The sequence below is a fragment of the Clinocottus analis genome, unplaced genomic scaffold, assembly GCF_023055335.1.
Source record: "Clinocottus analis isolate CAN_PGR_092001 unplaced genomic scaffold, fCliAna1.0.p SCAF_1, whole genome shotgun sequence".
NCBI classification, from domain to species: domain Eukaryota; kingdom Metazoa; phylum Chordata; class Actinopteri; order Perciformes; family Cottidae; genus Clinocottus; species Clinocottus analis.
This window is the reverse complement of record NW_027175820.1, coordinates 21,217,408-21,234,054: the sequence shown is the minus strand read 5'-3', so window position 1 is coordinate 21,234,054 and position 16,647 is coordinate 21,217,408. Positions and strand designations below refer to the sequence as shown.

The 16,647-nt window shown below is 41.2% G+C and overlaps 1 protein-coding gene across 1 annotated transcript; it reads right to left on the bottom strand.

Moving 5' to 3' along the window:
• Positions 1–4: 4 nt before the first annotated feature.
• On the bottom strand, positions 5–16,537 carry LOC137781981 (monoacylglycerol lipase ABHD2). The gene is made up of 12 exons (XM_068571038.1): positions 16,386–16,537; positions 14,735–14,816; positions 14,227–14,268; positions 13,724–13,938; positions 10,392–10,567; positions 9,472–9,639; positions 8,858–9,041; positions 7,587–7,679; positions 6,698–6,799; positions 6,523–6,592; positions 6,327–6,411; positions 5–4,275 (listed from the first exon to the last, which is right to left on the bottom strand). Exons 4-12 carry the CDS (start codon positions 13,930–13,932, stop codon positions 4,067–4,069), a joined length of 1,296 nt encoding a protein of 431 aa, XP_068427139.1. The 5' UTR covers positions 13,933–13,938; positions 14,227–14,268; positions 14,735–14,816; positions 16,386–16,537; the 3' UTR covers positions 5–4,066.
• Positions 16,538–16,647: the final 110 nt, after the last annotated feature.

Sequence of the window (16,647 nt, the reverse complement as noted above, 5' to 3'; positions counted from 1 at the left end):
TAATTTATTTTGGAACACAATAACCATATTTCCTCACATAATTAGATCACACACACACACACACACACACACACACACACACACACACACACACACACACACACACACACACACACACACACACACACACACACACACACACACACACACACACACACACACTCTCTCTCTCTTTCTTCAACAAAAACACCCAGTGTTCAATATCAGGGTACATAATGTTGTGTGACTATGTGTGCCCCGTCCTCTAGTCCTTGTCCCATCCCTTAACCGTCTAAGCATCAAAATGTTTGAAATATTAAATTTAAGCTGTGTAACGATTAACTCAAATTGTTTTTTCAAATAAAAAAAAGAACATTGTAGAGGAACACAGCACTAAGTGATGCTCATCATCATCCAATTGGATCCATTGACATTTAAAAGTCAAAAATATTTGTATATTGGAATTAATTTCCAAAACATGAGCCCACGATCTCTAATTAAAAAATAGAACAAGATGCCTGAATCTGGGGCTAGGTTAAATACACAGGAGCACATTCTCATATCAACACAGTAAAACAACATTTCAGATCCCACTCCATGAAGAAAAGAACATGTTTTGGTCTGACATACTTTGACACTATATTAGGACACATCGAAATGATAAGAGAATCCCTCCTGGTTGGTTATTGCCTGTATGTGTCATACCTGTTCCCGCACATATTTTAATATACACTATACTCATATATTTCTTTAGCTTCTAAATTGTTAAAGTGAAGAAGTTTTGGTTTTTGTCAATCAGAGGTGGTGACAGTATACATATACTGTATGTTTACTCAACACGCGCGCTCTGATGCATTTGCACAAACAAAAAAACACGAAGAAAGTCATAAAAACAGTACAAAATACAAAAAAAAAAATACTCCAAATAATTGACAAGAAAAATACACATCCAAACAATACATCCAAACCTGCATTTCTGTGCAAAGTTGGGGGGAGGCAAACATCTTAAAAAGAACACAAATGGCTCTCACTGCAGAAACTGGATTTTTTTGCTGGTGGCATTTATATTCCTCTGATTACTTTCAAGAGCCAGAATAAAACCCCAAACCACAGCGGATTTTGTTGAAATGAGATCAGTGGACAGAGCGAACCTTGAAAATAATCTCAGTGCAGATGAATGACAGGATGTTTGCAGCGGAGTTGCAGTTGAGTCTCCAAGAGAACAGATGGCGACGGTCATTTGTGGATTGAACGACGCAGGACGACCGGGTTTAGAGGCAAAGATGCACCGGCCCAAAACCGTTCAGGCTGATCGGGTATCCGCAAAGATGTCACTGATCCACGCTAACTACAGTTTAGTTTGGCAGCATTACAGACACAATATTGGCCCAATTTGAATTAAACTGGGTGAAAAGGAAGAACCGATTACATTTTGGAGCGGATCCAAATGGTAGGGTGGATACTTTAACTATTTTTCCCTTTTCGTTAACATTGTGCGAAAAGACATTTGGCCTTGGCTCTCTGAGTTCCCTTTTAGTTGTCAATGTCTATATATAATTTTACTTTAATTCAGTCATTGCGGGCTGCTGACTTGCTGTCACGGCGAGCCCCGCCTGTTCTGGGCTACTGTAGAAACACAGCAGGGGCAACGCGGCGGTCTCTGAGAACAGACTACAGCAGCATGTACTGTAGATATGAAGCGCTCATTGGAAGATGACCAAGATGCCATTCCTAACGGCAGGTGATTATACATTAATAAAAACATAGTTGTGAATATTATGTTCCATTTCTGCGATTAAATCCCACGTAATACCACACACTGCACCTTTACAACCTAGATTTCACAATACTCACAGAAAATAATCTCCAAAATGAGACATTAAATTTAAATCAATTACATCTGAAAAACAGCACGGCGGTCTCTAAAAACAGACGACAGTACCATGTACTGTAGTTATGAAGGGCTCACCTCAATCTCCATAAACTGTGGTTATAAGATTGTCCTCAAGCCAAAGAATAACCACTTTGATTACTGGTGGTGGTTGACAGGTTACTGTGTAACCCAAACTACCATTTAACAAGGTCAAGGATTAATGCTCGGGATGATTATGTAGTCATAATGTTGTGACTAATGGATACAAAAAATAATATGAATGTCTTGAAATGCCAAAACCTCCTGGAACTCAAACAAACGCCGCTTCTTTCCAATACTATCAAACCCAGGTTTTATAAGACAACACTTCTAATCACTGTCCATCCCTTCATCATTGCAAACCGTCCATCTGTCTCATCACAGTGCTCAGATTACTTGGCTGGACTTTGCCTTGGAAGAAGCTTCCTAAACCCTTAAACAATGTCCGCAAAAAAAAAAAAAGATTCAGGTTTTGAAACGCCCTCAGGTCCCTTTCATCCAGACACGTTTCAGATTTCAACAAACGCCCAGTCAAAAAAGTAAAGAAACGCTTTTCAATGCAGTCTTTGCAACAAAGATATTCCCTTGCAATAAAATCTGTCTCTTCTTTCCTACATGCAGTGTTCTCCATCTAGTTAAACAATATAACAATCACTTGTATAGTTACCAGTAGTATAGACAATCCACGAAATAAACATTTGGTTTAGCGTTGGTGTCGTCAGCCCTCCTACTCACCACACCTCCCAGCTCAGATTATAAGAGAAAATCTGCTTTACACGGCTGAATTTTCCCTTTCACAAGACCGCTTTGGCAAATCAGTCCATGATCCAGAATCATCTGCTGGAAGATGCAAAAGTGTACTGAGATGCTTGAACCAAAGGAGGTGTTTAACTGCTCTGTCTGTGCAGTTAGAGACAGATGTCATAGTCTTGGCCGGACCTGCAGCTGATCAAAGGCAGACGAAAGAGTAAGAGGGCTCAAAGACAACAGGCAACACAGGGAACACTTGAGTCATCTAACTTTTCGTTATCATCCTCGCTCCCTCCAGTCCTTCCTCTCTGTCACAAGGAGAGCTAAACCATCAATAACCTCCATACCTGCGCTTTGGAGGAAAATAAAAATGTAAAACAAACCAAAAAAAAGATTGTGTCATACAGGGTAAAGTGCACTGAATCAAAGTGTTAAAATGCATCTGTGAGAATGTGCATGGATCCTCTCTGAGGTTGTGTCTGCTGTTACGCCCGGCCTAGGAGTCATTCATAACACTGCTCAGCACTGAACACTTCCAAGTGCCAAACGCATGTACCATGGGGATGTTATCAGCTGGAAATAACGTGTTAAATCCCACCATAATACTTAACTTTTCTTCTGTACATTTTCTACAAACAATGAAACAAGAATTCACCCAAAAATAACGGACAATAGAAGGGCCAATAGACCATGGCAGGGAAATTGGATCACACCGACCAAACACAAAGATCACGTGCTCCGTGGCGGGTCTTTAACTCTCGGTCTGCACAGGCGCACATAGGCATACACACTACATACGTGAGTCACACACACAGAAACATACACACAATCATACATACATACTACAAAGACGCTGTGTTGGTTAAGACAGCAGACTAGGCTACATGGCCCTGGCGGTGATAAGCAGTGAGCTTCTTACAGGTGCATTAAATGGGCACCGACTGCAGCACAGTCCTTGATTACTGTAATAAGAGGCTTCTTGTGTGCTCTTGTTTTTCACTGTACTACTCTAAAAGTGATGCTCTCACCTTACTTTTTAATGCCAGCTTCACTTCCTCTCTTGTCATATTTGGTCAATGCCTCCATTAGCCAAGGACCACTGTTGTGTGCATGAAAAGAAACACAAAGTTTCTGCTTGGAAGTCAAAAGTCTTCGCAATGGAGCACAAAGGCAGTTAGTTGTTGTTTTGTTCCTTCACATACTGTAAGGTGATTGTGATTACAAAGGGGAACTGTGGAGAAGGCGTGGAGATGTGTTTGACCGGTATGTGTGGGTCGGGAGCAGACGGTAGCACCAGAGGAGAAGGCAGAGAAGAGAGAGCAGTTTAAGGTTTAGTTCAGGTGTCTCCTCAGTGCTGGGACAGTGGTGGTTGGAGAGAGTGAGCGGGAAGAGAAAGAGTGAGAGAGATACAGAGGTTCAGAAGTTTTACGCTTTTTCCTCTGCACAGGAGCTCGGACTCAGGGGGACACTTTGGCACGGCGGTTTCTGTTTCTCCCACTGGCACATGGCGTTGGCGTAGCCCACTATCACTTTGTCCATCCAGGTGAGGGGCTGGGGGAAGAGCACTGCGCCCTCGAAGAAGCCCAGGTGGCCTCCGTGTAGCGTCAGGGAAAAGATGACGTTCGGCTTCTTTGCTAAAAAAGGACGAGACAACGGTACACAGTGATCAGGCACGATAACCGACACAAGTCCAAATATGGGTTTGGCAGGAAATATTTTATAGATAGCGAGGGTGTGGCTGCATGCTCAAACAGATTAAAACATGACTTAATGTCTGGCAGGTATGATTAAGCAGCCTCTATTACAGCTGAAGGTTTGAACCAATCAATAAACTGCAAAAGATATAATTTCTGTAATAGCCGCCAGAAAAACTTAAGACTTAAGTGAATGAAAAAAAAAATCCAAATGTTACAAATACAAATGAAAATGTTTACCAAAGGTTAGGCTCCAAATGGATAATTTAGGTCTTCTAATGTGTAACTTAGAGGTAATTTATAGGATATACACACTTGAGGCAGGTCTCGTAGACTGTCAGACTCAGCAATGTGCTTGCTTAGCTGCCACAATACGGCCAAAGGTATGTAGACACAACAGTACATGCCTTTATGTACAAACCATGGTCCATTAAGATTCAAATGAATGTTTATTTTAAAGTTAGCTGTGGAAGAACTTGACATGTCTGCAGAGCGCTGATCCTTAACCTCATAATTCTCTTTTAGAGTGAACTTGAACACTGACATGTCACGCAACATCAGTGTTGGCCCTCACTAATGGTCTTGGCCACCTCAATTCCAGCAATCTCTTCTTTCTAAACCCTGCGATTGGCGTATGAACCCATGCAGAGCGCTGCAGCAGTGCACAACAAAGCACAGAGGTCTCCTGAAAAAGGAACGGTCTGAATCTCTTTATTCTTCTGCTCTGATCTGGGTTAGTGGGGTAGCCTGCCGCGGTTGACTTGTGATTAAGATCCCACAGGGCTTTCACCACTCTGCATTATTCTTGGCAGCTGCTGGGACGAGTGAATGCTCGTCCCGACCTGGAGCCACCGTCTCAGATGGCGCTGAGTGACAGGTTGAAACAGAACGTTCTGGGGAACAGCTCGAACTAAAACGTGGACATTCAAGCCTCGAAGACAAACGCCTCTTAAGCCACATTAAGTACATTAAAGCGGTAAAGAAAATCAGAGGGGACTTTACAGTCTTTCAGCATTGTAGACCAAATGTAACGCTTTTTGTTTTATATGACTGCCTTAATTGAACATAGTTACCTCCCATGATCAAACATTTTTAATCAACAGTAATTATAGAACCGATGCTGCAAGTGTATTTATGTTCAGTCCCTCCCTGGTAGTCATGCATCTGAGTCACTGCACATTGTAGGGCAAAGGGCAGCTGATGAACTGTTGCTCACGAAGGATAGAATCACATGTACTTCCAGTCAGGGGAGACACACACACGCACACACGCACACACAAAGCGGACTAAAGTTTAAATATAGTTCAGGTTGAGGAGAAGGACAGAAACTCTCCTTGTTCGTAAATGACGCTAAAAACACGCACGATTCACTGCCAGATGAAACCATTAATGTTGGGAACCTGCCAAAGAATTAAACTCACTTTAAATAGATAGCGAGAGGGACACTCACATGTATGTGTGAGTGTGTTTTACAGCTGCTGGAACCAAAATACATGACTCATAGAGTTGAACTCTTTCCCACACCTTGTCCTGTTCAAGCCAATATGAACATTTGACATTCAGACATGTCTTCTCAGAAGCTACTCTGGTGTAAAACTGCAGCCATCATTGAGATAGGACACGCCTGTTGTTTTACAAACCCATTGCCTAAAAGGAGGATCAACTGCAGGTAAATGTACTACTTAACAACTCATGTACTGAGCTGAATTGTATGGAGTGGAGTACGGACCATTAAAACTTTCTCCACACAAAATCAAACAGAAATACCATATATAGTGGTTTTTTTGCAAGCATAACTTGTATTTGATTTTCTACATCTGTTGCAGCAAGCCCTTCACTGAAATGGGAGTAGAATAATATGAAATACGTGAAGTTAAATGGCCAATAAAAGATCATATGAATCTCCGACGCTACGTGAACACGGTTGAAAAAGCAGTTTTCTAACACTAGGATTTTGTGCTGCTGGAGCTGCGATGCATGCAGTTAGTTACCTGCTAGTGTGCGAGGTATCGTGAGCAGTGATTCATGAACCAGAGGGTCATCTGCAGCGTTGACTAGCAGCAGTGGCACGTTTACCTGAAACATAAAACATAAAATTCAAATCCATTCATCAGAAACATGCAAAAACAGAGCAAAGAGAGAAACATAACATGAGATGATGTGAGGTGGACGGAGCAAAGTTCTTACGTTGTGAATATAATGTACACAACTCTCCTTCTCATAGTACTCTTTGAGAGAGCTGTGGCCGTGGAATTTTCTGTTGAAACCACAAAAACAGATAATGAATATTCTCACCATTGAAATCACACAGAACCGGGACTTTCACTGGAAGCGACCTCAAATGATTTGCTTCTCCACATACCTCATGATGTTGTCGTCAATCTGCATGAGAGATGTCGCCGTGTACAGACGACCAAGATCGAGATCTTTCACTTTAACTGGGCTTCCCCCAAACAGACTGTGCCTGTAACATGCAAAAATACACAAACATTATTCATAGAACATGTCGAAATCACTGACTGGCAGTAAGTTACACAGAGTGCAATGCAGTAAGGGACAGTGTGGAAATTATTGGTTTATGTAGAGGGGGCTGAACCTTATGGTTCACATTTTTTTCCCAAAAGCAAGACCCTCCACAGTGATATTAATATTTCATTTGGATGCGAGAAAAAGGCTGCAATAGCCTTCAACTAATATCTCCAAATAATTTAACAGTATTGGTACAACTTGATTTACCGTTCATGACTAAAAGAGGCAAAGCAAAAACAATTTGAGATGTGTACCTTGTGTACTTTTCAATTTTGGTATATTAACTAACCTCACTTTAGTAAAAAGGAAAAAAATCCTGACCTAATTTTTCTGATCCCATCCCTTAAAACTTTAATGTCGTCCTCACTTTAAGTGTAAACTAAACCTAAACCATATTCTCTAATACGTTAAAGCGAAATAACATGTGCATACAATCTCCACCTGCCTAACCTGCATTGATCTCTGATGGAACAGTGGGCTGCCTTTATAGTTAAAATCTCAAAATGACTGATCAAGATGAACTCAAAACCTCTTTGCTAAATCTCCCGGGTGAGCCACAGTATTTAATTAAAGGTTTAGATAACATTTAGAGAATTGAAAAACCATGTTGTCCGTTATACTGGTGAGAATTTAGGACCGTTTTTTTGATAAGCAATGATAAACAACGTGGCTAGAACTTTGCACTAACAAAAAACTATTGTAGGTCAGAAAATGTTTGATACCTGTGTGAGAGGATGATTTTCTTCATGTTGTCAGCCATGAGAAAGTTATAGAAACGTCTGAACTGGTCCCACTGCAGGAATGTTTCCTGTGCCCTGAGAGATAAAGACAAACGCACAGGAAGTTAGCTTTGTACGGACTGTCTACAATCCAAACAACTCACTAAATGTACTGTGTAATCCACTAGACAAAGAGCTTGATGGAGAGAAGCAAGAGCGTCAGCCATTAACATGCAGCTCACTGACAGAGACAGGATAAATAAACACGGCAACTAAAGATACTTAACAAATAACTGACCATTAGGTAGAATGTTTTTAATTATAATTTAATCACATTATGTCTGGCCATGGCTTTAAAGGAACGCTAACAGAAGGGCCATCTTTGGTCTGAACACCGATTTGAAAGCAGAGTATTCATTAAAAAAAGGGGAAAAAAACTGCAAATCCAATTTTATAAAAGGCCAGTCTCTACAACACACACCCTTCCCAACTGCCATCATCCAAACTCGAACAGACCCGGCCTGTCATGTTTGCCAAGAGACGCTGGCTGCATGCAAAACGTAGAAGGTGTGGCTCTAACACTCACACACACACACACACACACACACACACACACACACACACACACACACACACACACACACACACACACACACACACACACACACACACACACACACGCACACACACACACACACACACACACACACACACACACCGATGTAACACATTTGTTTGTACTGCGTAATTCACAAAAGGCACGCTACGATGTACACATGATATTTATTCTGGACATGAAGTCAGTGAAAAGGATTTAAGCAAAGATGCATAATATAGAATACACAGCCTGAACACATAAAAAACATCCGCACAACAAGGTCAGTGCAAACTCTGGGGAATAGAAAAAAGACTGGATGAACCAGTGTGGAGCAGTAACCAACACCCAATGCTGGTGGCAGTTCAGGACGAGTTTTTAAAATGCTGCCCGTCTTGTTGCTCGCATTTAAACAATTCAAAATGACAACTCCATCAAAAGATTAAGTGTATCACTGAAGGTTATAGTAAATAGAATAGCTGAATGATTAAAAAAACAGAGAGTTGTTTAGACTTGTAGACTATACATGTGATTATATATTGCAAGCACTAATCATTTCGTGGCATTATGCTGCGCTTTATTGATATTTAGAAATATGTCCAGATCAAGTGCTGGTGTTGTGAAGGTGCTTTGATGATACGATGCATTTTAATTACGAGAGGAGAAGAAAACAACCCACCTAAGAGCGCTGTAGCCCTGGCAGACGCTGACACAACACAGCACTCGCTCCTGGTTCGTCCTGTTCTCGCCCAGGAACTTACAAACAATGTTTCCACCCAGACTGAAGCCGACCACCATCAGCTGGGTCTGAGGATACGTCCGCTTAATGTAGCCGACCATGGCTGCAAACTCCCACGTGCACCCTGTGAGGGAAGCAGTACGGTTACAAATCAATACGTAACACATCTGTAGGACGCAGCGTTTTTTCTCTGCTCAGCAGTTCCACCCGAAGGTGCCTTTAGCTCAGAGCTGTAAATGTGTCTCTTTCAGACCTCTTAAATGAGCTCAGGTCTTAAATCTCCAATTATATCAAACTCTGGGAGCTTTAAGTTCACGAGCCAGCTCATATAGCCTTTTAGCTTTTACCCTGACATTATTACGTATAGAGATTTGATTTGAGAAGACATTTAACTAAATCAGATTATATCAAAATGAAGTTACGGTGCCACGAAAGGAAGCCATTTTTCTTTCTTTTACCGAATCAAATCCCATTCCTCATCGCTAGATATTCCTATTATGAAGAAGTGATTTTGAGGTGACAGGAGTGTGAAACTGAAGTGTCTTCGGCCTCACCGTAGGTGAACATGCGCGGAGAGGTAAGCTCGATGTTGGGAAGAGCTCCCAGGTGGTTTAGCACAGCGCAGCGGTAGCCATCCTTCTGGGCGTGATCCACAAAGGTCCGGATGTAATGCTTCTCACTATGGTTACCAATACCAGGGCATATCACCATGGTGATGTCATCTGGTGAAACAGAAAGATGGGATCAGAGAGATGTTAGCCAGTGAGAAATATGCGAGCAGATTATGTCCCTCTCCTAAACAGCAGATTATTAGATCTAAAAAGGAGCACTGCAGCTGACGCATAACAAAGACGAAGGCTTTTCGTCTGCGATGTATGGCTTTTGCAAAGCAGAATGGCAATAGTAAAACTACTTTTTTAGGAAACTTGAGCTTTCTGAAAGAAGATCATTTTTAAAGTGGTAGGTGTCAGGGTTCAACTGAGGCATTAAAAGAAAAAAATCCACCTTTAAAAAGGTCCTCACATACTGCATTAAAAACTTGTTATGCCTCATTTTAAGACTTAGATTGTGAATTTACTTTATGAGTTTGTTTTCCATCCATACGTCTCAAGTCAAGTTTATTTATATAGCACCCCACAAAGCCCCTCTTTCCCTGGACCTTAAATTGGATAAGGAAAAACAACATGAGGAACCAAAACCAATGGAAGAAACCTCAGGAAGGTCAGCAGAGGAGGGATCCCTCCTCCAGGACAGACAGACACTCATGAGGTGTCCCATAAACAGACTATGTAGCATTAGAACAATTACAACATGATTACAATATATATACATTACAAAATATGAGATTTATATGTTTGGCATGGCAGTAGAGAGCCAAATAGCTATCATCTAGTACATAATATCATCCAATTAGGAGCAAATGACAACAACAAAAAATAGTGGGGAAAGAAAAAGAGGAAAAAGAAAGTATCACCTCCTGTTCTATGGTCCCCCTGTGGCTCAAAGAGGTCAAAGGTCGCAGTGGCCCCGTCCTGCATGGGCAAGTACTTCCTGACTCCACTTGGGTGAGGTGAGCTCACCCGGCCCAGTTTACCATACAGTGCCGTCTGGAAGTGACCGCTCTTACCCCACAGCAAGGGAGGAATGTACCTGGAAAACACAAAAGTTGGACTCAGTAATTACATTTGATTTAGAAACACAGGCGTATTCTGCTAATGCACTCGAAAAAACCACAGGGTTACTTCCCAGAAATGGCATTAACACAATTTCATCCTGAGCAGATACAATTGCATTGGTGGTTTATGACGCAGGCGTCAACAATTGCTACATATTTTGCATCACAAAGTCACATTTACGTTGCGGCTTTTCAAAGATTGCTTCCTGCTCCCAATAGACATCAATGTTTAACTTCAGTCTGTTGCTATGCAAGTGCTGTGTATGTTATGCTGCATGTGTGGTCTTGTATTCTAAACGTCATTATGAGTTAGTTGTAGGAGTCAAAGTCTGTGGATTACATCATATTTCTTTGAATAGTGAGCCTTGCTGCATGTTGTGGATTATCGAGAGAAAACATATTTTTGCTACGGTGAGACCCAAAGAATGTGGACGATTTGACAGGAAACTCCCTTTAGGCAACGATTTTCTCCGCTGCCTATCCTATCATGTCAAGAACATCCAAGTAATGCAATATTATAATTATGGCTGATAATAAGAGCTTTAGGAATAACAATCAAAACAACTATTTGAAGGCTTTTCATGTGCTGCAGCAGTCATAAATAAGTGATAAATAAATGTTCAGATCATGTGACAATGTTATTCAGTATAGAGATCATCTATTCAACGGGAAATTGAGGAACATTTAAGTTCTCACAGGTTCAGTAAAATACCAAACTACAAGTGCAAACACATACTTTTAACAACAGTACACATCCAATTTGTTCCCGGTAACATCATATTTGAAATATTGTTTGATTTTCTGACAATGAGGTGAAGAGTGGGCCGCCTTGGAGGCTGTGAGTTGTTATTAACAAGATCAGCATAACCGTAAAGTAAAGCAGCACAGACCCAACATAGATACCAGCTGTTGTGTTCATAGTACATAGAACAAAACACAGAGGCAGCAGCAGAGCACAAATGGTTATGTTACATCAATAGTTTCACAAGACCTTCAACCTCACGTTGCCTCATCTCTTACTGAGCCGCCCAACAATTACTGTACCTGGAAAATGCACCATTACATAAGAGAGCTGTCAATCAAAGAGCAGTAATACTTCCATTTGGTGATAATGTAATCACTTCGAGCGTGCACTGTAATTTGAAGCTTAACCAGACTTTTCTAGACGGTTTAATCTACGAGTCCAGGAAGAGGATGACCTTGTTGTTGTAATGTGGATATGAGGATAAGCACACTGCCAGGTTAGTTGAGTTTATGCACAGGAGGAAACAGATAACTTTAAATGCAAACCGATTTCTTTCCCTATGTTTTGTTTTCTCTATCAATATTATAGTTTAGAAAAAAATATTTAAAAATGTTTTATCAATTCTAATTACTGGTACAGTAAGTGAAAGAGTTTCACTTCTTGGTGGAGAATAAGCGTATTGTGTACAACCGATAATTTGCAAATGTTGCTGATGAGTAACTTCAGATTAAAACTTGTGAGATTAAAAAATATTGTTTTGAGTAAAAAAAAAAGGGTTTAAATAAAAAAAGATCTTGGGGAGTAGCAGGTGAGCCTTTTGCTTGAATTTTTATCTCTTTTTTTAAAGAGGTAAAAATAGTGATGTGTGCTGTGGTTCCTCACAGCAACGGAAAAGGAAACAGATGTGACACTGTGGTTTGGTAAAGCAAAGATCTTAAGTCCAGATCAAAGTCCAGACTTAAAGTCACAGGCCTTTGATTTTAGCAAGCTGGGAACTCCCAAACACTACTTGCAAAAATTAATAAAGACTTGTATTGACAATTTGCTTTTCTAAAAATAATTTAACAATCTTTAATTGCTCCTGTTTAACTTTTAATTTACCTATTGACTCTAGTTATTGTTCCACCAACACCAGACTAAATGAAGACAGAAACATACTAAAATAGAGTCTGTTAACTATTGGCTGCTTGTAACTTCACAGCTGCTTTAACATCATGGACACATATTAAAACAAGTTGCACAAGACTAAGCAATCAGCTGAGGCTTGTTTCTTTGACAAATTAAACTACTGAAGGCAAGTACGTTCTTGTCGCTGGAAATATAAATCATGCCAACACCAAGACGTTCCTTAAGAAAAAGTATTTGTTCTGGATTGTCCTCACCGTTAGCCAACAACCCTGTATGCACATTCCCGAACACAGCAAAACAAAATGTCTGTTAACTCTGTTAACCTCACAACACCCTCCTATGCTTTCCACTGTGTAATTGATCTCCGTTATACAACACAGCAGGGTTACAAACAGGACTTCTAAACAACACAGAGACACAACGCGGACGATGCCAACAGCAACATCAACCATGGCGACTTGTTTCCAGGACTTCAGTCATCTCAGTTCAAGTGTTCACCGGGGCATGCCTTTCTGTGAGCAAAACATGTCTCTTGCGGAGGGAATGATAATAAGCCAGTCGCAAATGTAAACACCAGCGTGGCCTTATGATTCCCTGACACTGCGGCTGAAAGGCAAATGGCTCCGTAACAATCGGTTATATAAGCAGACACTCGTGATGAAGCCTTGAAGAGAGCCACCCTACAGAGCTGAACGTATTACAACACGAGCAGACCACAGCAGATGGACAGTGATGCTCATCAAGGAAAAACAATCAATTTAATTTTGTTTATAGGCTGCTACAGGGTTTTTACCACAACAAACTACATTAGAGCCCAGCACTAACCTGGTTTAGCGTACACAGGGAAAGCTGCCTCCCACTATTCTGCATCATCAACAACCACTGGTTTGCATCAGTTAATATAAACCCAGATGTATTATTCAAATTAACGGAGGCATCAGAGTTGCCTGAGGTGGAGACTTGCATCGTCATATATGCAAATGTGTGCCCTGCGGTGAACAAGTCTATATTTGTAAGAGTGACAACCCAATCTACCTTTGGGATAATCCCGAAAATACAGCCTGGTGTTTAATTCATGGCAGAGCTGACGGTACGGCCAGAAATGTCTGGTACAGAAACACTCAGGAACATTGGCGACGGATGGGACCACCGCCAGACAGCTACCTTCTCTCACAGGCCCAGATGGCCAACAAGCTATGCCGTTTCCACGGAAACGCTTTTGAGTGACAGACGGAGGAGAGCTGAGAACGCAACTCACTCTTTGGTCAGCTGAGGACAGGACTTGAGGAGGAAGCGGTTGAGGGCCGTGTCCTGGTAGGTGAGGTCTGGGGGTGCAGTGGGGCTCTTGAGGTTTAAGCAGCGGACGAGGATGTAGAGCACCGTGGCGACCGCCGCCAGCTTCATGCCGTCGAACATTGCCGGCAGCTCCGGAGAGATGGTTTGCACATTTGAATTGTGGGTGTCCATGATTATCTGAAAAATAAAAACCGTGGCCCTACATTTGTTTCAGTGCTTTCCCCCGTGAAAAACAAATTAACCTATTACAGTCATAAATAAATTCACAAATATGCAGGAAATGATTTAAGAGCTGCAGTTTTTAAACAATTTCCACTGCTTTTCATCATTTAAATTTATAATATTTAAAAACGCCCATGAGTAGTACAAAATAACACAATTTTTCCAGCACTATGTGGTTCGCTGTGATCAGGCAAAGATTGGATAAAGCAAAGACATGGACATTTCTGATGATGTCTGACTGACCTAAATATTCCTCTCGATGCCCAGGGCGCTGCAGCGACAGATCTATGGGAATATAGAGTGAGAGCGACTCAGTCAGATAAAGCACAGTCACTTATATTGATTCACACGCCTTAATTACATTACAACTTACAAAGTGTCAAAATGAAGTCTCTCAACATTAAAGATAAAAAGTGCTGACATTACTTAAAATAAATCATTATCATCAAGCAGACAGACATATGCACAAATCACTTATAATTCAATGTACCAACATAGTTACCGTAACCTTTTTACTTAAAAGTTGCTCAAAGCATTAAGAAGAGTTTTCAGAATACCCAGAGTGTATACTGTCGCCACAAAAAAGGGAAGTTGTGGTACAAGATTTCATAAACATATGACGGTGTTTTACATTGTTGTAATGAAGTAGCAAAATAAAATTCAAATAAAGACAAACTATGCATTGTTATCATCAGTGAAGATAGTAATATGTTACACAGAAACAAAATAGAAAGCTGTAACTGTTACTTACATGGTATGTTGAAGTTAGCCTTCAACAACAACTACAAAGGTTGAAAATGTGAAGAAATGAAGTCACAGTGATGTGGTCGAACCTAGAGACAAACACAGAAAAATGCAATAACCCTTTGGTTATAGGAATTGACCAGTATTATTTTCCATGTGTCCTCAAATCATGACTTAGGTCACATATGACAACTTTCCTCTTATTCCAGTGTCTTGTCACAAAATGACTAGATACGATGTACCTGGGGGCATGACCTCACCATTCAGTAATTACATGTCGTACTCAAAGTATCACAAGTCATATATGATGAAGTAAAATACTATTTGAAGCTTATCATCTGTGAAGAGTTACTTGCTTTTCTCAATGCAGCTCCTTCTCAAAACACGATCAGTCCCCTAAATGTATTACTGCTTAGCCCCAGTGTCTTTGACCTTAAACCCCCTCGAGAGGTAACAGGGGCAAGCATATTGATCTTCTTACATATACTTAATGCAATTCAGTGTATTAGTCATGTATTAGTGGTGTGTGCTGCCAAAGAGGAAAAGCTGCCACCACTGCTCTCACACACGTTGAATGTAGATTACCATCTACATAATAGTACCAGGCTCTATCCTTTACAAGTAATGGATTTGTATTAACACCAGCTAGCTGTAAACACAACTCCTGTCCGATCAAACTTGGTGCCAAAATTGACCACAGATGCATAAAGTTAACTTAATTAAAGGACCCGCCCCACATCCATCCTCCTAACCCCTGTCTCATGCACGGAAAACGAATCCAGCGAGTAACTATATCTGTCTTTGCTAATGCCAAGACAAAGTGTGAGTTATTATAAGCCACGCTGTCACTCAATATGCGATCCGATGTGGCTTCAGATCAGCTGCTAACATTAGCTCTTCCCTCTTTGTCACGACTCAAAGAAGCAAAGATGACTTTGCAGACATAAAGGGGCACAAATACGGATGTCGGTTGCTCTTTGTGAGCTCACACAGCGAGACAATGCTGATAAAAAAGGCACATTTCTGGACGCAAAAGACAGGAAATGAACCTGGACATTTGTGTTGTTTGTCTGGGAGCAGGCCAACAAGCCCTGATGTTACGGTTTAACAAGCGACCCTGTTAACTGGTGACTTTCAGCTGAACGCGTCTGTTGTTGTCGTTGCAGCTGTTAGGAATAGATAGAAAACACGTCGCTGTCCTTGTGAACGCCGCATTTATTAATTGTTTTACGATACGTTAAATGTAACCTATATGAGAGGGTTTGACACTGTATTGAAAGATTCAACAATGTGGCATTCACGAGGACAGCTAGCTACGTGTTCCAACAGCTGTCGTAACTACGACAACAGACGCGTTCGGCTCAAAATCGCCAGTTAACACGGTCGCCTATTAAACCGGAACACCGGCGCATCTTCTCTCGCCCCGCTGGTTCATGTCGCCTTTTGGAACGAGTTGGCTGAATATTTGGCACAGTAACGGTGATAGAAAATCACCCCCGTTAGCCTTGTTTTGCTCCTTAGTTAGCGTAAAATTGCCTTATTTTAACAGGCAGTCACTAACCGTATACATTTGAACCGTTTATTTAACGCTACGTTTTCAACCAGCATCACCTGAGCAGTCGCACCAAAGCACAGAAGCAACAACTTAAGCTACTTACCTCCTTTAAAGAAAAATGAATCAGCTCCCTGCTGCTTGAACGCGACAGGCTTTTTTTTATTTCATACTCGTGGCATGTCGTTTGTTTGTGTCGGTCTGGGTGGCTGTAAAGCGAAGCGTTAGCTTTAGCTCCTGGACGTGAAGTACGCACTCTGATACAGCAACAGCGGCTCGCGCATACGGGCTCTCATTGGTTGAAATGGGCGATGACGTCGCGTTAAGCTTGTTTTCCACGCCCATTGTCTGTGAAACGTTACAATGTA